Source organism: Vespula vulgaris, chromosome 1 (genome assembly GCF_905475345.1).
Source record: "Vespula vulgaris chromosome 1, iyVesVulg1.1, whole genome shotgun sequence".
Classification (NCBI taxonomy): domain Eukaryota; kingdom Metazoa; phylum Arthropoda; class Insecta; order Hymenoptera; family Vespidae; genus Vespula; species Vespula vulgaris.
The window spans coordinates 15,662,681-15,683,471 of NC_066586.1; the positions used below are offsets into that span (position 1 = coordinate 15,662,681).

Below are 20,791 nucleotides of genomic sequence, written 5' to 3' on the forward strand. Positions count from 1 at the left end.
TACAAATCTACGTAGATTTCAATATTTTCTCGTTGCTAGCGTTGAAAATGTTGGGTAATTGATTTACTTCTTTCTTTGGGGGGGGGGGTAAAAATAAAAAAGGAAAAAACAAAAAAATAATAATAAAAAAAAAATAAAAAATAAAAAAAAGAACTTTTCCTCGTTAACGATCTTCTTTGAACGTTTTTCTAGGAAACAAGAGAAAAAGAAAAAAGATGAAATAGAATTCCTTTCGTAATTATTCGGTAGACGGTTCGAGCGCTTGGCACGGTATCAGAAACAGAGAGAGAGAAAGAGAGAAAGAGAAAGATAGATAGATAGATAGATAGATAGAGAGAGAGAGAGAGAGAGAGAGAGAGAGAGAGAGAGAGAAGCGTTCTCCAGCTGCACCAGATTTCTCTCCGATAATCGGTTATTCGAAAGATCAACATCTGTCATTTGGTATTTGCCGCTTCATCGCGACGTTTCTCAGGTACTACTTTAGATTACATAAGAATATTTTCATATTTGAAAAGAAAAAGTATTGCTAGAGGATGTAAGATAAATATTTTCTAAGCTATTTCGAGATTTGTCTAATTATTTGATTGGATAAACTAAATCAGTTTCATTCCAGATAAGTCTTAAGGATTATAAACATTTGTAAAAAATAATATTGTACTTAGAATTAAAATAGATGAAAATTAGATATTGCTTTCTCTGACATATATATAGTCCCCATTAGTTATTAGATTTTTCGTACGTTGAAGAGCAGGTGTATGGTTCGAGGAAAAGCATATTGCGGTTGCCAGGAAAGGAGGAGGGTCGTAGAATTGGCGCCCACTGACCCGTTGGAGGGTCAGCAATTTACTCAGGACCGTATAATATTTTGGTATCGCATGTACCCATAAAAGAACATAATATATTTATATAATGGCTCGAAAGATAGATCGAAAGACGGAGATTGTTTATTTACAAATTTTCCTGCATTTCACTACGTGATACCGTAAACGATAATGTCAAGATAAAAAGAGAGTATGAATTTTTTAAGGGAACGATATTGATCCGCAGGTACGATTTTATTTTATCTTTTGTTATGTGTATATATATATATATATATATATATATATATATATACACACATACGGATGTATGTATGTATGTATATATTTATGTATGCTTGACAGCTTAATATCTGTAACAGAAACGTGTAAAATCTATCTAGAGAGGCTGTACTTTATCGGAGCAATAACGGATTGCGAGATATACATATATGTATATATGTATGAAACGTGTTTGTCTACGATAATACTTCTGGGATTTCCACGGTGCGAGCAACGATGTAATTTAAAATCTTCCTGGAGTCTTTTAAAGATATTCCTTCAGTCGCAATAAACACAGAGTGTAGGTATCGTATAATATTACAGTACGCTTGAGGTCTCGACGTAAAGCGTTTTTCACGCGTCTCATTTAAACTATTTTTAAAGAGGCCATACTAGTGTCTTAAATATATACGTTTTTGTGTTCATCCAGACGTTTTGTTTCAATATTTCTTTCTTTCTTTTTTTTTTTTTTCATTTCGTTCAAAACGATTTTATTAATCACGAATGCGAAAATAAACGCGAAGAAATCCATTTTGGACTTTAATTTTTTCACGAGTTATTAAATATTAACGAAAAATAGTTAACGCGGCGAAAGGAAAAATTTGCATAACCGCATTAAATGCGCGTGGCGCATCTACAAGTAGGCGGCGCCCTTAAGGACCTTCTTTTATAGGTTAAAAGGGCAAGACTATAGGGGTCGAGCAAATCGAGAGCAAGACAAATCTGGTGTAACATTTTAGTAGTGCTATATATATATATATATGTATACGTGTATATATACATATGTACAGGGTTATTTGGGAAGTTGCTAACTAACAAGAAGATGATATTTATATATCTCTAATAATTTCATCGTTTCATTTTTAATAGCAAATTTTTATTATGATTTTCTCGAACATACTGCTACTGTTCCGTACGACGAAACGTCAGACATAAAGAGCTGAGAAATACAAAAGAATATCCGAATTCATATATATATTTTTTTGTACATGTACATATACATATATATATATGTGTACATGCATACATATCGTGTATATATATATATGTGATCTATTTCTTTTTTCATATGCGTCATGCATGCTGGATGCTTTCGCCAAACGGCAAAGACTCGTCTCGCTATGTTACTAACACTTTCGTCCATATAAATTCGTGCACGTTTCTGTATATATGTAGAGTCGTGTCTGCAGGGGTGCGGAAAGAGCTCGGAGGAGACGGCAAGGGGTTGCTGTCTCCTCCTGCGCACTCACACGATAACCCTGCGTGAACGAGCCTCTGCACGTACACAACCTTGTCCTTCGCATAGGCGCGGCTCTTTCAAATACTTTTTTACCCTGTTCCCTTTAATATTTAACTTTAACGATATTTATCCTTGCGGCGAAATCGACTTGAGAATATAGTACAATTATATAGAGAAAATCTAGATGATTTATTTTTCTTATCTTCCTTTTGTCTAATATATAGTTTCTCATTGCGGATAAGAAGTAAGAAATTTTGCTTCTTTTCCACGAGGATGAATCTAAAGGATTGCAAATAGTTGAAAACTGTAAAGAGGATAAGGATAAAGTCGATCAATAATTGGAATCTGAATCTAAACGATTAGATGTTAGGATATAAGAAATAAATGAATGAGCCTAGAGAATAATTGAGAAGATAATATGGAAGGTGTTTAGTAGGAACGGTCGCTGAAAGGTATCCTTAGGGTGGTGCAAGACCGGCGCCTATGGCCCTTCAGGCGGTGTGTGCGTGCGCCTTCTATGCGGGTAGAGGGAGAGATTGGTGAGCGCCCCAATGACGTCAGGGCCGATCGTCAGGCGCAAACGGGGTTGGCACCGTACTACTACGTCAGAATGACGAGCCGATAAACCATCCCATCGCGATTCTCTGCGGCGGGCGGGCCAACGGTCTTGGGGGTAAACATCTTTGTTAATTTAATGTATTTCTAACGACAAGACGCATTCTCGAAGAACGAAGAAATTCATCGAGAATAGAAATCGGTATACTTGGAAATTTGTCTTCTTCCAGGTGACCGTCGGTTCGCGGAGGATGGCGAGCTCCGGGTCGGCGGCTGTCGACGGGGTCGGCGAGAACAATGCCACGTCCGGAGTCGATCCCGGTGTCCCCAGAAATCCACTGGTCTGTGGTGTCTGTCATGATTACTATAACGAGCCTTGCCTGCTCTCCTGCTTTCATACTTTCTGCGCCCGCTGTATACGTGGCCCTCACCTCGACGGAAAAGTCACCTGTCCCATCTGCGGGTAGTTAACAACGTCTGTTATTGCATGGCCCTACCCTTAGGATATTCGTGGGATCTACGCTCATCCCGAACAAGCAGTTTCTGCATGCTTCGTGCTGGCCTGCTGACTTTAAGATCGCTGTGTACGTTGCAAGTAAAGTAATCCAAAGTACTCCCTAATATTTATTATATTTTGCTCACTTACAAATGCACCGAGCTTTCTCTCTTGACCTTTCATAGCAATAACATCTTAATGGTTTATACTTTGAAGATTTTTCTATTTAGGTATATATAGCATCTATAGTATATAAGTGTCATTTTCTTTTTTTTTTTTTATTAATCCATGTTAAATGTTGCTTTTGCACGTTAGAAATGTTTTATGGAATAATCTTGAAATTTTACGACGAACGTTCAAATACTTGTTTTGCAGTATCTGTTTAGGTATTACTGATACCTGATCGTAGCACGCCTGTGAGATGTTTACCTACATTCACATATTGTGTAGAGCAGAGTAAATACAGTGTTGATCGATACTCAATCAATATGTTTGGTGCTGCATCTCTATCAAACTAGAGAGAAGTGTGTGGAATTCATTGTCTACTGCTCTTATTGTCTTCTACCTAATTGCATGTACCCATTCATGATGTCACAGTGGCATTCTTTATTGTCTGCATATCTGTGATTCATTTCACGATGTAGATGTGCTTTCATTATTTTCTAGTACAATTCTTTGATCAGCTTTTAATTCTTATTCGGATGGAGTTCATCCATGATATTAAAGTTCTTGTTCGGTTCAATTTGAAAGTTTCCATTAAGGAAATTGAATTTAATCATGCATGTTTCATTATGAATTTATAAAGTTGTTGTTTTGACATTTTTAAAAAATTACATATTTCAAATAATATTCTTCCAGTTTGCACAAATTCCATCTATTGATTGTTCTCTTCTATTCTATCTCATTATTATTATAAAATATTAATATTTTTATATTTACAGGCAACAAACGCAACTTAAAGAGGGTGCACAGTTACCACCACCGGATCAGTTGATACGTCAACTAGTAGAACTAGCCAATTCTGAAAATCCACCATGTGCCAATTGTGATAAGCGAGACAAATCTACTATGTTCTTCTGCACAACATGTGGTATTTTCTTCTAAAATATTTAATTATTATTTAACGTTATTTTCTACAAGAAGAAACATATTATAGCTCTTGTGTCACTCAATATAGATTTATCAATTTATAGGGCAAGCTCTATGTACCCATTGCAGAGAACATACACACCGCGCAAAAATGTTCTCCTCTCATGAGGTAGTGCATATGAGCAAATGTGCGAAAGATACTCAACGTCGTTGTCCCTCTCATGGGGAGCAATACATCATGTATTGTCAAAGCGCCAAATGCATGCTTTGTGCAACTTGTTTTCGTGATACACCGGTAGACGCTCGATTACATTGCGTGGACATCGAAAGCGCTTGGCAACAGGCTTCAAAAAAAATGGAAAGAGCAGCAAATTCAATTTGCGAATTGCAGGCAGGCGTAAGAGACGGAGTTTTGGCATTAAAATCACAGTTGGATGAGTTACGGCATAGCCTGGAATCGGAGAAACGCGCGTTAAATTCATTTTGTCAAGGAATGCAAGAAGCGATTACTAAAACTCACGCTTCCGTTCTAACGGAACTTCAACGTCAATTTGAAACTAAGGAAAGAATGGTTCGGACTCGATTGCTATCCTTGGGTAGTGCACTTCCAATATTACAGATGCATTTAATGCTGTGTACGGCTTTTACAAGTGGTGCGACGAAATATCAATTCCTTGAACTCGCACATCCTATGCTCGAAAGATTGAGTCGCGTAGCTCAACTTGGACATCCTACGAGACCTCCTCTACTTGCTGCCCATTTGAAAACAAATTATAGAAGCGACTTTGCTCGTACGTTACAGCCTTTCGTTGGTCAGGTACAAACACCGAAAGAATCGTTGTACGATCAGACTCATACGATGGGCCAACAGGAACCACAGGTCATACAGGTACTTATAAACACTTCATTTTGCATCGATACCTATTTTTAATTTTACATTACAAGTTTGTTTTTCACTGCATTTCTCGCGCACAATTCTGTGTAAGTACTTTTGTTTACAGGATTTACTATGATGTTTGTTTTGAAAATGTCGTGGTAGCTTGTAGATATATTAGAAAGAAACTTTTTTGTAGCGTGTTGGCTACACCAGGCTCTCAATGTTTTGTTCGGTAATAGAGAACGGTAGTCGGATATCGTAGTCAGTGAACACAATTACTGTAACTCTATTGTGGTAAATCATAGTAAGCTTTATCATTATATCAGGAATACATTTTTCTAACAGAGCAGCAAGTCTGCTCAGAGAATCCAGCCGAAGAACGGAAGTGACAGTGGGCCATTTTCCAACCATTGTCGCACCTTCGATACCCAATTGAAAGAGCTAAGTCAACAACTGATGACGGTGAAAGAACGTTTAGGAGAACTTCATCGAGACGTCGCACTACTTAGAAGAGCGAATACGCCGCCTGTGGGTACGCGTTACGAACACGTGGCGAGAGATTGTCGCGTGTTGGAGCAGCAGTTGGAACATCATCAGTTAGAATTAGAACGATTGAGAAACGTGTTTGACGCTTTGTGGGAAGAACAATTGTGTAGGATTCATATAGAGAAAGAAATTTTTCATTCTCAGGTGTATATTTAAAAAACAATTCTTACTTCAAGTCCTACTTTGAAAATTCTTTTCCTTCTGGATTCTATAAACAACAGATTTCTTTTCTAGATGGACGATATTCTAACTTTAAGGAGCGAAGTGAAACAATTACAAAGTCTTACTCAGCAATTGGAACCGTTTGTGAAATCGTTTTCTACAGGAGTTACCGCAGGCGAAGTGAGCATGGCAGCTTCGGATGCTTCCAGTAATCAACATCTGCAAGCTTTATTAGATCACTTGGCTCGCTTACAGATGCAGGAACCACCTCAGTCGCAAACTCAAGCACCGACTAAGGATCATCGTCATCCACGAGGTACTATGATCATAAATGCTGACAAAGCTCTTTGCACGAAGGGTATAAAAGTAGCTATAATCGACGATTCGGCTCGTTCATCGACAATCTCTTTTTAAACGACGATATCGATCTTGATTCTCTAGAAACGAAAGAAATACCGACACGTTGTCGGACACCGTCGGGTGTCGGTGCCGTATTAGACTCGAGCGGCAACATAGTCGTATATGGTACCGCTAAATCTTCCGATCCGAAAAGAGGAGTTCTGAGGGAGCTCATTGAAAAAGCTAGAACGAAAGAGGATCGTAAAAAATCACCCGGAAGAGATGACGGTAGTCGAGATCGTAGTCAAAGCCGACGTTCAAGAAAATCACCGGATGGTACGAAACCTAAAACACCACCGGGACATTCGTCGAGTAGCAAGGTTCGATCGTTGTATCGTTCCTTTAAAGGTGCAACCAGTGACACGTCGGCTGAGGCACTCGACCAACCAGAAAGATGTACGGACGGTCAACAGCAGCAGCAACAACAACAACAGCAACAACAACAAGCACAGTCACACCAATCAGGTAAACACATGATACCTCAGGTTAGGAAGATTTAACGATTTCATATAGAATTTCAAAGCTTTCTATCGTCGCCGTTAAAAGGTGGAGATGAGGGGGAATATCAACGAATTTCCGAAGCTTCTAGCATGGGCGAGGCTAAAAAACGAGTCCAAGCGCAAGTACATCCTGTACCACCTGACGACCAACAACAACTATCCAGTGGGAAAGGTACAAAGGTGTATCCGGCCAGTGACTCCGAGGATGTCTTCTACGCGGACGAAAAGGCCCCTAACGATGTTCGAAGACGCAGACGTGCCAGCTGTGACAGCCTAAGTACAACCGGTTCTGGTAGCAGAAGATCGAGCATCGTTGACGGGACGGTAGGTCAAACCTCGCAGGATGCCAGGAAAACATTCGTTATTTTGATCGGATCAACACCTACGTCGTCATCTCTGGTGCAGAAGCAGCGTTCCTGGGAGACCTTTCCTCGGCCAAAGAGCAAAAGAAGCGGACCTGGTGAAGCTGCGTCCTCCTCCCTGGGACAACTTAAAAGAGCCGATAGCTTCGAGGGTCACGAGGAAGCTGTACGAACGTTGGTTGCAGCGGTACAGGAAACCAGATCGCATCTGCGTCAACATCTTCTTCATCATCATCGTCATCATCGTAAGAGCAAGACGAATTAAGGATTACAGGGAGTCCAACTATCGAACACACGTCCTTATGAAGAAGATAAATAATCAAACCCGATTCTCGAATCTTTCCTTTCCTTTTCTTTTCTTCTCTTTTTTTTTCTTTTTTTTCCGAATTGTCTTTTCCCAATCGATTAATTTTTTTCCTACCTACATCAATTTATCGATTTCTAAACCCTTAAGAAAGAGATTCCAATGACGATTCTCGAATCAATTCAAAGTGTACTGAGGAAGAATATAATGAAAGCCTAGAGAAACATTTAGAACGATATTGTCCGAGAGACTGTAACTTTTTTGGTGATTATATACTTGTTGTTAGTCGCGAGACGTATTGTTGAGAAGAGAGAGAAAGAAAAACAGAAAAAAAAAAACAAACAAACAAACAAAGAAAAACGTTTCGTAAGTTTTTTCGAAGATTTTGAACACGTCTCGATAAATATATATGTATATATATATATCCATACACGTTACACGTGTAAGACACACACATGTAAAAACACATACATACATACATACATACATACATACATACATACATACATACATACATACATACATACATACATACATACATACATACATACATACATACATACATACATACATACATACATACATACATACATACATACATACATACATACATACATACATACATACATACAGGCACGCACACACAAATACAGGTGTATACCAAAGACGGAATACACAGAGACACGTACTGACATACAAAGTAGAAAATGTTTTAATCCTGTCGAATTTGCGTAAACGTAAGGCGTAAAATCGATTGAGAGAATTTTTGTTTCGCTCGAAACGTCACTGGGAGACATTTATCAAAGGAATTCGTTTTATCAACAAATTGATATATTCTGTTGTTCGTTAAACATAACTCTTTCATCACTTCAGAAAAAATAATAATATTATAAAGTTTATTCGTAAGGGAAGACGTGTTCCAAAATATTTGGATTCCAAATCGATAACTCCAAGATATATCTGCAAGACGATTATGACTCTTGTTATCGTTGGGTCATGATTAAAGATAACTCTTCTATAACTTAAAGTAATAATAATATTAGGAAAAGAGAGAAAAAAAGTTTAGAGTAACGAAAAGATTTATATATATATAAGAACCGGTGATTATGAAAGTGGCTTGATAAATTATATATTTTATTTTCGTCAATATGATATTTGATTTTGGATAATTTAAATATGATTTTATTATAACAACGAAGAAAAAAAGTATGTGTATATATTCTCGAGAAAAATAATTTGTTTATGCGATTTGAAAGTTGAAATAATAATAACAAGTGACAAGAACACTTTGTCATTTTAATGTATTAAATAATTTTGACCAGTTTTATAATCACCGGATTGTATGTAAGACGAGCATCGTTCTCTCTTCTATTATCATTAATTCTTGATCTCCCAGTAACGGTTGTTGCATTTAGAGCGTTGATTAGTATTAAAGTAGAGGATACGTTTACGGAAAAAAAAACTGTGCGCGCCATCGAGCTTGAAGAGTTGAAATTTTCCTATCCCTCCAATTCTAAGAAAATTTGATTTGATCGCGAGAAAGAGACGACGATAAAAAAGGAGCTGAAGGATCGGCACCATCGCACATTGATATTTTATCGATATTAATAATATTGTTAAACTTTTAGAAAAGATGTCATATAAAATTTGATAGCAGTAAGGATTGATAAAACGTTTAATAATGGTGCATGTCGATTATCAGTTTAATACAGATTAATATGAGAAGTGTGCGTCGCACAGTTCGGTTGGTCGGGTAAAACAAGTTAGTTAGTAAACAACACTGCCAGCCACAAGTACATTACGAATTTAATTGAGGGTACTCAACACACGAAAGAATAGCCTAATCCGATAAGCGTAATCGTAATCGATAATCGTTGATTATTATACCGGAATTCATGTTCATTGTATCCTCTTGATCAGTAAGTCGCGCGATATGAGGATTCTTAACGATGATATATTTATTCGTCGTCATATAAAAATAATACTCACGCATACTTACAAGAAATATATATATATATATACGTACATGCATTAAAGATCGTAAAATTCGATCACAATAAATCATGGAAATCGTCGTCCGGAAGTATTATTATGATAACTTAATGATTCATCGAGAGTATCAAGTTATGGTCTTCGTGAGGGGCTTTAAGGACGTCTTAATTATAGCAGATGTACACGATAAGTATGTATGACAAAAAATGCCGAAATGCTGATAAAGTAAAATATACAGATTAAGGAATACGTTGTTTGTGCATTGATCCAAATTCGTTTTAAATGTTTGTTATCTCTTTCCTTCGCTCGAGGTACGTATATCATTTCTTTATTTAATACGTGTATCTTTTTTTTATATACGATATATATATATATATATTTGGAATTATTTTTATACTCAAATCTCACAATGATATTTCGTATTTATTATATAGATTGCTTACAGGTTACACAACTTGAAGCGTGTGTGATTACAGCGACAGCTATGGACAAAATATGAACTACAAATGCAACAGGAAAACATTGTTCTCACTATTTACTCATTGTATTGCCAGTGTACAAGCTTATGTGTAGGTTATATCTCTGTCGCGCCTAACCTAACAATTAGAGTTAGCGTTCGACAGAAATTTTTGTATATTCATAATATAAAGTCGCTGAACTATATCAGTTATCTATAGAAAGGCAATACTCTTCGTGCAATAGTTCATTTCATTAAATTCGTCACGACGTTTCTACTAGCAGTTTTGTCTTCTTCAATGTATATTTTGAAGTTGTGTGTATATCTTGTTTAAAAATCACGTAATTTGTAAAATTTGATACCAAATCTCGCTCGTTTGTTTCGAATAAATCGTAGATAATGCAAATGATTTTTGTTAACGTAAACGGACATGATTTTTTTTTAAAGAAAATAAAGCTTTTTCGAAAATTCGAAAAAGCCGTATTTTCGTTTAAGTCTTCATTTTGGAAACAAAAGCTTATTCATTAAAATCGTTCAAGAATTATGCCTATAACGTAAAGAATTATAAGATTAGGAGCGAAGAACAGCTTTAAAATACAAATCTTTTTTATACATATGCTAATGTTTTTGTAAAACTAATTTGTACAAATTATTTTATTATTTTTTAACATTATACTGTATTTTACATTTATTTACATACTAATATAAAAAAGAAACAGTGTAGTGCAATATTTTACACAGTTCTTTGTCAGGTAACAACATTAACAATATCTAGATTTACTTTATTTTTGAGATACAATATCTTTATTGGTGATAACATTTGTAGTTTCTGTACTTAATGTAGTATTAACATTTTTTTCTTCAGTACTTTTAACTATTTCATTATTTTCAGTATTTTCTTTATTTACTTCTTTATAAAGTATTTCTGACATATTAATACCACTGTTGTATGGGTCAGAAAAATTTAATATAGATAAAATACCCCATTTTTTTGACTTCAAATGTTCAGTATTTTGAAGATTGGTAATTGCTATCAACATTGATGCTTTTATGCGTTGGACTTCGTCAAAACTAACATTTTTACTAACATTTAATCCTTCTTCAAATGGATTACGTATATACAGTGCTGAATCATGCTTTGATTCAACTGCAACACCTGTTTGCAGACAAATTTGCTTTGCTTTAAAATTAAAATCACTATAAAATCGAAAAAGATCTATTAAAAGACTTCCTAAATCTGCATTATTAGTCGTATACGATATTGAATCATCTGATGAATAATGCATATATACTTTCTTTAGATCTTGTTGATATTCATTTGTTATTTCTGTAAAAAATAAATAACGGAAGTAAAATTAATAATTTTTTTTTTATATTATATTCAGTGAAGTATATAATATTCAGTAAAGTATAATGCCAAACTGTTTTCTATTAATATTTACCTGAATAAGTCGTCATTTTATTTATGACAGGTAATATATTTATTTGTTGTAAATAAAATATTACTAATAGAGTCAATGAAAAGTTTGTAATTGTTCTTCCTGGGTAGATATTCGTCAATTTATTATCTTTTGCCCATTTCCGAATTGTAAATACGAGTGGTTTTACTCTACTATCTAATTCACCATATAAAAATAGTACCTCCGACATATATGTGGCAATGCTATAGAAAAAGAGTTTAAAATATCGTTTCTCAAAGGAAGTAATATATTTGAAACTTACACATTACTCATACTCAAGTCACACTCTGTATATGTAAACAAGTTATGGAATTTGATTATGGGAACTCGAGCATTAAAAATTTTTCTTACGTTACATATACCAGGTATAATGTATTTCATTGTATCTGCTATTACTCCCATAAATAGAAGCACTTGTTCCTTTTCATTCATTATAGTTGATTTCCCATGAAATACCAATCTGCTTGATAAATTTTCCTATAAGAAAATAATTCATTTCTAATATTTGCTTGCAAAGAACTTATTATTATTGTAAACTTACCACTTTAAGACCATCTACAAAAAAAATCAAATCAAGGTCGGACAGTCTTTTTCCAAAACCATTTATAAAAGAACCAAAGGGATGTATAATTATATTTGGGAATAAACTGGCGAAAGAATGTTCTAATTGAACAATAGTTAGAAATTTTAATCTTATTTCTAATTCATCTAATTTGTATTCATTATATAAAGTTACCATTTGATCTGATATCTATAAAAAATAATGTACATTAGAATAAATGTCAGAGAATGTTATACATCATAGATTAAAAATGTAAAAGATTTTACCGAAGACGAAGTTCCAATTAAATCTCTAATAATATTTTCTTTTATTAGTAGAGGTTTAGATATTATATACTTAGATGCAGAAAATTTACTATGTGATTTCATATTGTCGTTTGATACTTTACGAAACCATAACACATTTGTTTTACTAGGAATATAATTATCTATGAATGTTGCATTCTCACAGATATTCTGAACAGCTTGTAAGTTTTTAAATTCAAGTAGAACGAATTGCTGAAATCATTTTTCATTACGAATCATAAAAATTTAATACATTTCTTTAACGTGATTATTATAACTTAAAATGTTAAAAAGTCTATGCAATAATGTCAAACAAAATAAAAATATATATTAAGAGATTAATTGAATATTTTTAACCTACATGTTGTTTTGGTAATGTATAACAATATATATTTTCCACTGGGCCAAATTGAGAACAATAAATTATAAGATCTTTGTACGATTTCATTGATTCAATTTGAACTAATATACTTTTTAGTGCTTGGGATTTTCTTATTGTTATGTATTCTTGCAAATGAGACACTTCTGTGATTATTCTTTTTAATGAACCATCTATAAAAAAAACTATGTTAAACATTGTTAAAATGAATAAAGTTGATGATATATGATAATCACTCAATATAAATAGATAAGAAAGAAAATTTGAAGAATCATATGAAAAATAATTGATGAGTTTTGATAAATAACTGTTATTTGTATATGATGTATCACTTGTTATTTGAACTGTAAAACAAATTATAGGTTATGTTCTTTTGCTTACTCCTCTGCGTAGAAATATATTTTAATGGAAATTGTCTATTTTTTATTGATTGTCCTTTTAAAAAATGCAATTTGTTTATATTAACGTGAAACTTATAATAAGTATTATAAATGAGGGGTGTTACATTCATATTAACACGATACAATGCCATTTCAAATTGCAAATTTTCACGTGTTATAATCTCTTTACAGATATAATTTTGTGTAACCAACATTACATTTCACTTTATTTTATTACGTATATACATTCTGGAACGATATTTTTGACTATTTTAATTTCCACTATAATTATTTATATCTTAAATGAACGATAAACATTTATACTAGAACATCTCTTAATTATAAAAGAAATAAACTTTGAGAACAAGCATTTTCTAGGCTAAAAATGATCGACATGTAAATTGCATGTGAGTGCAATCAATTTGCTTTCTAACAGATGGCGCCATCAGTCAATATTTTTTACAGTCGATAGACATTACGCGTAAAAGAAAGAAAAAGAGAAAAGGAAAAGAAAAAAAGAAAATGACAAAGCTCGCGCAGCTTCTCGCGTTTAAAACACACACAAAAAAAAAAGAGAGAGAAAAACTTGAAACTTCACACGTAAGATTAAAAAAAAAAAGAAAAAGAAATATTATTCTTTCCTCGAAAAGAAAGGAGTCAATTCTAGCGATTCTTTAAGAATCAATCACTTTTAATTTAATTCTAATCCGTCACGTGTTCGTCATTACACTTTTTACGATTAATAATAAGTTTATTAATTGTCGAAGAAAGTGACATTAGCGAAATAACTTTCGATTGAAATCAAATAGATTCGAAATTAGAAAGTGGAAAGGAAAGGAAAGGGTCTCGAATATCGAGAAGAGAATCTTCAAAGATAAAAGAGGGTCCGGATTTCAAAGGCTACACATAGAGTTGCCAATTCGAGCGATGACGTAAACGCGGACTCTACTCGTCTCGTTCTTCTTTACACTGCTCATGGTAGAACGTGCTTTCCTTTGCTTTCGTGTTTTATTTGTTTCTCTGGCTCTTTCGCTCACGGCTTGGACGTCGAAACGGGCGTTAGAGAAAAAGGTAGGCGTCTCTCGCTTCAACGTTCGAATGGCCGCGCGCTACGCTTTTCTTTCTCTCTTTCTCTCTCTCTCTCTCTCTATCTCTCTCTCTCTCTCTCTCTTTCGCTTTGACTCCAGTACGCGTAAGTATACATACATACGTGCCTTAGTGTTTATCTCCCAACGGCCAGTCGCATTCACCGTCTCTCTCCCTCCCACTTACGAACGTTTACGAAGAAGCACGAAACAGTAGAAGATCTCACTCGAGTTAGTTCAGTATCGAAGTTCGCGTCGATCGCAACGGACTAACGTTTCGTTCTCCGCGACTTCTCTCTTTCATTCTCTTCTCTTTTACCAACGTTGAAACGTCGTTGTTTTAAAAATCGTTGCCGACACGAGACACGGTATTTTGTGCAGTGTGCCGATAGAAAACGCGACGACGATAGTACAGAGAAATAATAGGAGAGAGATAGAGAGAAATAGAGAGAGAGAGAGAGAAAGGAACAATAGTTAAGGAAAAAGAAAGAAAACTAAATAACGCGATTATAAACAACGAAGGACGCTTTAGTTCCGACACAAAAGCTTCTGATGAAAACTAAAGAAAATAGAAGACCGATTCTAACCTAATATTCGTTTCTGTATCTTCCGCTTTATATATACGTATATATATATATATATATACATACATATCTATCTTTTTGAAAACAGAGATTAATAAATATCATAGTTGATTTGTCTCTCTCAATTTTCTTAAAAAAGAAAGAAAAAAGAAAATCGCGTAAATTCGAAAATCGACGTAACCTGAAATCTGATTCGAAAATTGAACATTGAAGGACATATATTTATCACGAGATTTTTCATCTGATTTCGAAGATAGAATTACAAAGAAAGAAAGAGAGAGAAAGAGAGCAAAATGCTCGACTATCGTAAATAATATATCGTTTGAAGAACCCGCAACGATGGGCGATTTCCAAAATTGGCGACACTCGATGACGTGACGAAGCAATCCAAAAGCGGAAGTCGTCGAACCGGTGTCTTCGTATCGGCAATCGAAGAGAGAGGAGTAAGAAAAGGAAGAGGAGAAGAAAAAGAAGTAGAAGAAGCGAGAAGAAGGGAAAGAAAAGAAGAAAACAGGATCATTGGGATGTCGACGTACGCGAGGTGGACCTTAAGGTCGTCGAGGACGAGAAACGAAAGTTCGATAGGTCGACACCGACCAATTTCAAAAGTCCTTCATTTTTCGCGCGTTTTGCGTCATTGACGATCAATCCGATCGTTCGTTCGTTCGATCGAGGCTTAGACGAATTTTTTTTCTTTTTATTTCTCTTTCTCTTTCTCTCTGTCTCTCTCTTTCTTTCTTTTTTTTATTTTCTCTCTCTCTCTCTCTCTGTCTGTTTCTTTTTTATTTTATTCTTTCTTTTTCCTCGTTCTTTTTTTTTTGTTTTCGCGGTCTCTTTGACGCGTCGTCTCGCGAGTGAACTCGATCGTTCTCGAGTGAATCTTTTTCCTCCTTTTCTCATCGTTCAACATCCTGCCGGAGACATCCTGGAATCCTCATCGATATATCTCTTCTTCTACGAAGTTTTGGTGGTAACGGAGCAGCAGGTAAGAAAAAAATCATCTTTTTCGTTATATTTTTTCGTTAAATATCAATTCTTTTTTTTTATCTCATCATATTATATTTAATATATAATATATAATATAATATGTGTGTATGTGTATATATATATATGTGTGATTATTATAATTGAAAAAAGAGAAAAAAAATTACGAGTTTTAGTCGTCCAAAGTCATAAATTTATATCCTACTATTATAACAAATATATGATACGAACAATTAAACGCTATTCGATTGGTTCATTATTACGTGACGTATAATAAAAATTTATCGTGGAAACAATTCTTCTACTCGTCAAAGATTTTATTTCTTGTACAGGCACGTATCAATCGTAGATACGTGTAAGTATTTAAATTTACATATGCACATTTATGTATGTGTCTATATATATATGTATATATATATATATATCGAGATCACATACGCTGATTTAACCGCGAAGAGATCAAGATGGCGCCATGTCGCGCGCGCGAAGAAATTCTACGGGGATTACGTTCTCGCGAGACTTTCAAGGGCGTAGGCGATTTCTATAAATATATATAATTTGTGTGTGCGCGTATATATATATATATATATATATATATATATATATATGAAATAAAAAAATGAAAGAAAAATAGAAGAAAGTAAATAACTTCAACTTTCTTTTTCTTTTTCGTTTTCTATTCCTCTTTTAAAAATTCATTATTCTCTGAAAAAAGTCACGAAGATCGAAAATTATCGAAATTTCTATGGCTAAACGGGAAATTGCGTCGCATCGGGGATAAATTTTCTCCCGTTTAATCATAACCAGTGGCGTAGGAAGCACGCGACGATTATAGTATCTAATAGTCGCTTTAATAACGATGGATTATTCAATGGGAAACGAGCTCAAGGCTTCTCGTCATCGTCACCATCATCATCATCATCGACTCGACATCATCATCATCATCATTTATTGGTGGGCGAGCTTCGACCAAATATGTAAACGCCAAGGATCGACGAGCGACCTACGCTAGAGCTATAGTAATACATATTTACACGCATACACACACACATATATACATGATATACAATACATATCTATCTCGTGCGTTAGACAAATCCGTGAAGGAGATCGCGTTCGTGAAAAGCGAAAGTAATATCGGAAGAAATAGTTATCTCGGATCGGGGTTACGTAAGTTTATAAAAAGTAAAGCCAACGAAATTACGTACCTATTTGACAAAGAAAACTTCCCTCCATGCGTTGAACTGTGTAAACATTGAAACGAAAACACGAGAATATTCTTCATGAATACTTTTCAAATTTATTGCTTGAATTTGGAGCAAGAAAAAAAAAAGAAAAGAGAAAAACATAAGTATACCAGTTGTTACGTTGAACTTGAGACCTAAATCGTAGAAGGCATTGAAGTCTCTACTGGTGATTTCAACGCCTGATAATTTCCTCCGATTATACTACGTATGTAAGTAAGTAAGAAAGTACATACTTAGTTACTTACTTAAGTATAGCTAGATATCCGAACACTGTAATAATCGAAAGAGGATTCGCAATCGAGATTCCAACACTGTTCTACTTCGCATAAAATATTAAGAAAAAAGGTAATTGTTTCACTTTCGGTTTACAAATCATTTCTTGTAATAATCGACCGATGTAAAATTCTAAAGTGTTGTAGTCGTCGAGACCTTGAATTTTTCGGTTCCCCTTCGGTTGGATATCAGGAGGGCCGATCAGCCAACCGCATGACATCTGTTTCCGTGAACGAACTTGCCCGTATGGTTAATTCATTTGATTGCTATTCTTTTTTTCTTTTTTTTAATCTTTTTTTTCCTTCTCCTCGTCTTCCCCCTCCTCTTCGCTCGTATTTCGAAAGAACCGTTTAAATATGATTGCAAATCTTATTAAAGTCGAAAGAATAAAAAAGGATAAGAAAAATTTCTTCCAGACAAATGAAAGATTACAAACTATGTAGAAAAAAGACCTTGAAAGATATTTGGTCGATACGGCCCTGGCCGTGGTAACTCCGAGTCGTGGCACAGGCCTGAAATGGAAACATCCTAGCGGCACGAAAACGTAAAGGAAGGTGGAAAGGCAACGGAATATCGCGCGATGTCGATCCGACACCGTTCTTCTAAATCACGTGAAATATATTACAAATACGTAGAAATATATTACCGGAAAAGAAAAGGAAACGAAGAGGAAACGATTTAACGCAACGTGGCCATTCGATCGCAAGTGCGTGCAAAATGGCGGCCGACGCTTGACTTCGATCACGGTGGTCCCTCGTTTACGGTCGAGGTCGTGTTCTATGTTTTTCTTATACCTCGTGTTCTTCTTTTTCTTTGAAATTTTCTTCTTTTTCTTTTTATTCTCTTTCCCTTTTCTTTTTTTTTCTTATTCTTCTTTCTTTTCTTTTTTCTTTTACTTTTTTACCTCTACTATCGCACTCTCGATTCTTTGCTCTAAAAAGTGAACGTTGCGTTAACCTCACGTTTATGAGATTTAACTTGTGTGTTCGCTTTCTCACGCGACGAACTACGACAGCGTGGAGAATTCTACTAACCCTTCTAAAAACGTGTTCGGATATACACGTACACATACCTAAGTAAAATGAATCTATAAATATGTGTGTGTATATATATATATAATATATGTATATATATGTATGTAGGTGCGTGTACGTGTAACTACCGGCATTATTGCTATCAGGAGCGACCTTAACCCTCGTGGAATCTCGTGCATTCTGTTTTCTTTGAATCTTTACAATCCAAAGTGTTCGGAGTTCCTTTCATTTCAAAGAGAACGATCGATATATCCCACTCGAAATGTGGCATTTTTTAACAGACGATAAATAATTAGTAAGAACGGTACGTTAATCGTGTATATATTCAAGCTTTTTTTTTTTTTTTTTTTTTTTTCTATGGTAATAATGATGTAATCGAATGGATTAAGGATGAAGTTAATTATTTTTTCTTTCTTTCTTTTTTTTTTTTTTAAATCTCTTAGTCATATTTGCGTGACAACATGCACGGACACAATGTTTTACGCGGACGATCATACTACTCTATTCATGAAGGTTCGACCCAGTTATTAATAAGACTTTCTCTTTTATTTTAGCCATGGACTGGCGGGGGATCGTGCTGACATATCTGTTGGTGAGTAATCCCAAACAATTCTTTTTTATTACTAATTTTATTATTTACTCCGTAAACGTCTTACGACATAAACGACGAATTTAATCTTTATGGGTTTAACTGAGTTATGCATTTTTAAAGGGCCCTTTTAAAATAAATCGATTTTATATTCAGATATTTTCTCGGTTAAACTATTCGTACGAATGATGAAATAAGAAATATACTTGGTCTTAAATTCGTTTGTGTAGTCATAAATATAGAAATCAAACTTATGTAATCCGTTCAATGGACATTCAATCAAATTTATTATATAATAGATATAAATTTATATATTATCGTGTGGAAATCCTTGTCTTATCCGAGCCGACCGACTCCACCGTAAATTTTGCACAATGTTCTAATAAGTATTCCAACAACAACAAACATGGGTTCCGATTAGAAATTATTAATTGATCATTCTATTGTTGCGCGATAAAATTGCTAGAACTTAATAAATATATCTACGATGTTAATTTTTATTTTTGTTTGTTTGTTTTTTTTTTTATTTATTTATTCTGTTTATACAACAGACAGTCAGATATCAGACAAACGCATGCTATCCCCCCTCCACGTATATATGTGTGTATGTATGTATGCATGTATATACACGTATATACATACATATATACGTCCGTATGTATGTATGCATGTACATGTGTACGTATGTATATATCTACTTGCATACACATAATAGACTTTCTCTCATATCGCGCTTCGTGCCAGAAACACGCGTGCTCGGTTAGTGTAGTATGTTGGTCAGGAATGTCGAAGATTATGTAATCCTTTGTTGGCACAATATCCCACAAATGTGTCTGTCTTGGAAGAAGTCTCGTTGTCTCAAAAATCCTTTACGCTTTTTGAATCATGAAAGTCGAATGCTTTCGAAATAAACAAGATACAGGCACAAAGTAAATAATCGTTTCGAATTTTTCACGTGACATATAAAATCTTAAAATTGATATTTAATTACTTTTGATTATTTATTTTTTTTTCTTTCGTCAAATAATAGTTTGAAATTAATCTAATAATAAAATTTATATTGTATATAGTAAAAATATCAATGCTAATATTATTTCTAGGGATTGTGTAGAATTATATCAAAAGATGACGTTAATAATACGAATTATATAGAAAAAAAATTTTGCAAATCTATAGATTATACAGATATAGATTACAATCTGAATAAATCAATATTTAATAATTTATCCGAAATTACTTACGTTTCTACAGATTATATACCATTGCAAAATTTTCTCAATACTAAATCAAAAAATACAACGAATCTAGGACGAACATAAATGAGAATTATAGGTCGGTCTTTCAAATTCTGTAAAGTGGTGTTTCGGTTTTCTATTGTGCCACCACTAGTAGTCGTGGGATTGTTCTCTCTTGACAGCGACCAGCTGATTTAATGTCTTTAACTCATTCAACGGCCGGTAATCTTGGTTTTCTTACGTAATACCTTAATAATCGACAATTACGTTAAACTTGTCGTTTACACCGACTCGAACGAAAAGAGAATATTTTAAGTGTGTTCGTTTAACGATTTAAAAGCGAAAAAATCGATGTTCTCTCTCCATCTATCTATCTCTTTCTTATTAATATCAAATTTCGAAATCTAGATCCCTCGATCCTTTATCGATTCGATGTAAAGTTCGATCTTATGTGTGTGTGCGTGTAATCTACGTAAGAATATCAAGTAACAAGTAGGAACAATCGAGAAGGAAGGATCACCATTGATGCGATCGATGATTACGTTAATTCGATTAAGGGAAATCCATTTTTATTCTTGACACGCAGAAAGACTGACTGACTTTTAACTACGACACGTAAGTATTATAGAATCCACGA

At 34.4% G+C, this 20,791-nt stretch overlaps 3 protein-coding genes across 10 annotated transcripts in view; 2 read left to right on the forward strand and 1 right to left on the reverse strand.

Annotated features, from left to right (window-relative positions):
• The first annotated feature begins 754 nt into the window (after nucleotides 1-754).
• Nucleotides 755-9,850, forward strand: LOC127061805 (RING finger protein 207-like). 7 transcript variants are annotated; one of them, XM_050989197.1, is made up of 11 exons: nucleotides 768-1,047; nucleotides 1,181-1,380; nucleotides 2,753-2,992; nucleotides 3,105-3,337; nucleotides 4,312-4,460; nucleotides 4,564-5,348; nucleotides 5,682-6,026; nucleotides 6,117-6,360; nucleotides 6,486-6,908; nucleotides 6,957-7,267; nucleotides 7,349-9,850. In XM_050989197.1, exons 4-11 carry the CDS (start codon nucleotides 3,126-3,128, stop codon nucleotides 7,568-7,570), a joined length of 2,691 nt encoding a protein of 896 aa, XP_050845154.1. In that variant the 5' UTR covers nucleotides 768-1,047; nucleotides 1,181-1,380; nucleotides 2,753-2,992; nucleotides 3,105-3,125; the 3' UTR covers nucleotides 7,571-9,850. The 7 variants fall into 7 exon arrangements, with proteins under 7 accessions (XP_050845128.1, XP_050845145.1, XP_050845138.1 ...); XM_050989171.1 differs by having other exon boundaries at nucleotides 755-1,047; nucleotides 6,957-9,850; XM_050989188.1 differs by having other exon boundaries at nucleotides 764-1,047; nucleotides 7,026-9,850.
• Nucleotides 9,851-10,707: 857 nt separating this feature from the next.
• On the reverse strand, nucleotides 10,708-13,510 carry LOC127061835 (poly(A) RNA polymerase, mitochondrial). 2 transcript variants are annotated; one of them, XM_050989253.1, is made up of 7 exons: nucleotides 13,125-13,510; nucleotides 12,726-12,916; nucleotides 12,347-12,577; nucleotides 12,060-12,269; nucleotides 11,781-11,995; nucleotides 11,501-11,721; nucleotides 10,708-11,385 (listed from the first exon to the last, which is right to left on the reverse strand). In XM_050989253.1, the coding sequence occupies exons 1-7, from the start codon at nucleotides 13,336-13,338 to the stop codon at nucleotides 10,841-10,843; spliced, it is 1,827 nt and encodes a 608-aa protein (XP_050845210.1). In that variant the 5' UTR covers nucleotides 13,339-13,510; the 3' UTR covers nucleotides 10,708-10,840. The 2 variants fall into 2 exon arrangements, with proteins under 2 accessions (XP_050845210.1, XP_050845219.1); XM_050989262.1 differs by lacking the exon at nucleotides 13,125-13,510 and adding an exon at nucleotides 13,052-13,070.
• A 920-nt stretch (nucleotides 13,511-14,430) lies between these two features.
• Nucleotides 14,431-20,791, forward strand: part of LOC127062443 (cuticlin-4) — a 64,909-nt gene continuing 58,548 nt past the window's right edge. Inside the window, exons 1-3 of the mRNA XM_050990692.1 lie at nucleotides 14,431-14,804; nucleotides 15,121-15,777; nucleotides 18,885-18,922. Coding sequence (XP_050846649.1) covers nucleotides 18,887-18,922 — 36 coding nt within the window. The 5' untranslated portion in view covers nucleotides 14,431-14,804; nucleotides 15,121-15,777; nucleotides 18,885-18,886. The remainder of the gene's footprint in view (nucleotides 14,805-15,120; nucleotides 15,778-18,884; nucleotides 18,923-20,791) is intronic.

What these genes read in the sequence shown, in the direction of transcription:
- LOC127061805 (XM_050989171.1), top strand. Translation starts at nt 3,126, where the DNA reads ATGGCGAGCTCCGGGTCGGCGGCTGTCGACGGGGTCGGCGAGAACAAT. An exon ending in GTCACCTGTCCCATCTGCGG is followed by an intron (nt 3,338 to 4,311) that starts GTAGTTAACAAC and finishes TTATATTTACAG; the next exon opens with GCAACAAACGCAACTTAAAG. An exon ending in AAGAAATTTTTCATTCTCAG is followed by an intron (nt 6,027 to 6,116) that starts GTGTATATTTAA and finishes TTTCTTTTCTAG; the next exon opens with ATGGACGATATTCTAACTTT.
- LOC127061835 (XM_050989253.1), bottom strand. Translation starts at nt 13,338, where the DNA reads ATGTTGGTTACACAAAATTATATCTGTAAAGAGATTATAACACGTGAA. An exon ending in ATATATTTCTACGCAGAGGA is followed by an intron (nt 12,917 to 13,124) that starts GTAAGCAAAAGA and finishes TTTTTTTTATAG; the next exon opens with ATGGTTCATTAAAAAGAATA. An exon ending in TAATTGGAACTTCGTCTTCG is followed by an intron (nt 12,270 to 12,346) that starts GTAAAATCTTTT and finishes TATTTTTTATAG; the next exon opens with ATATCAGATCAAATGGTAAC.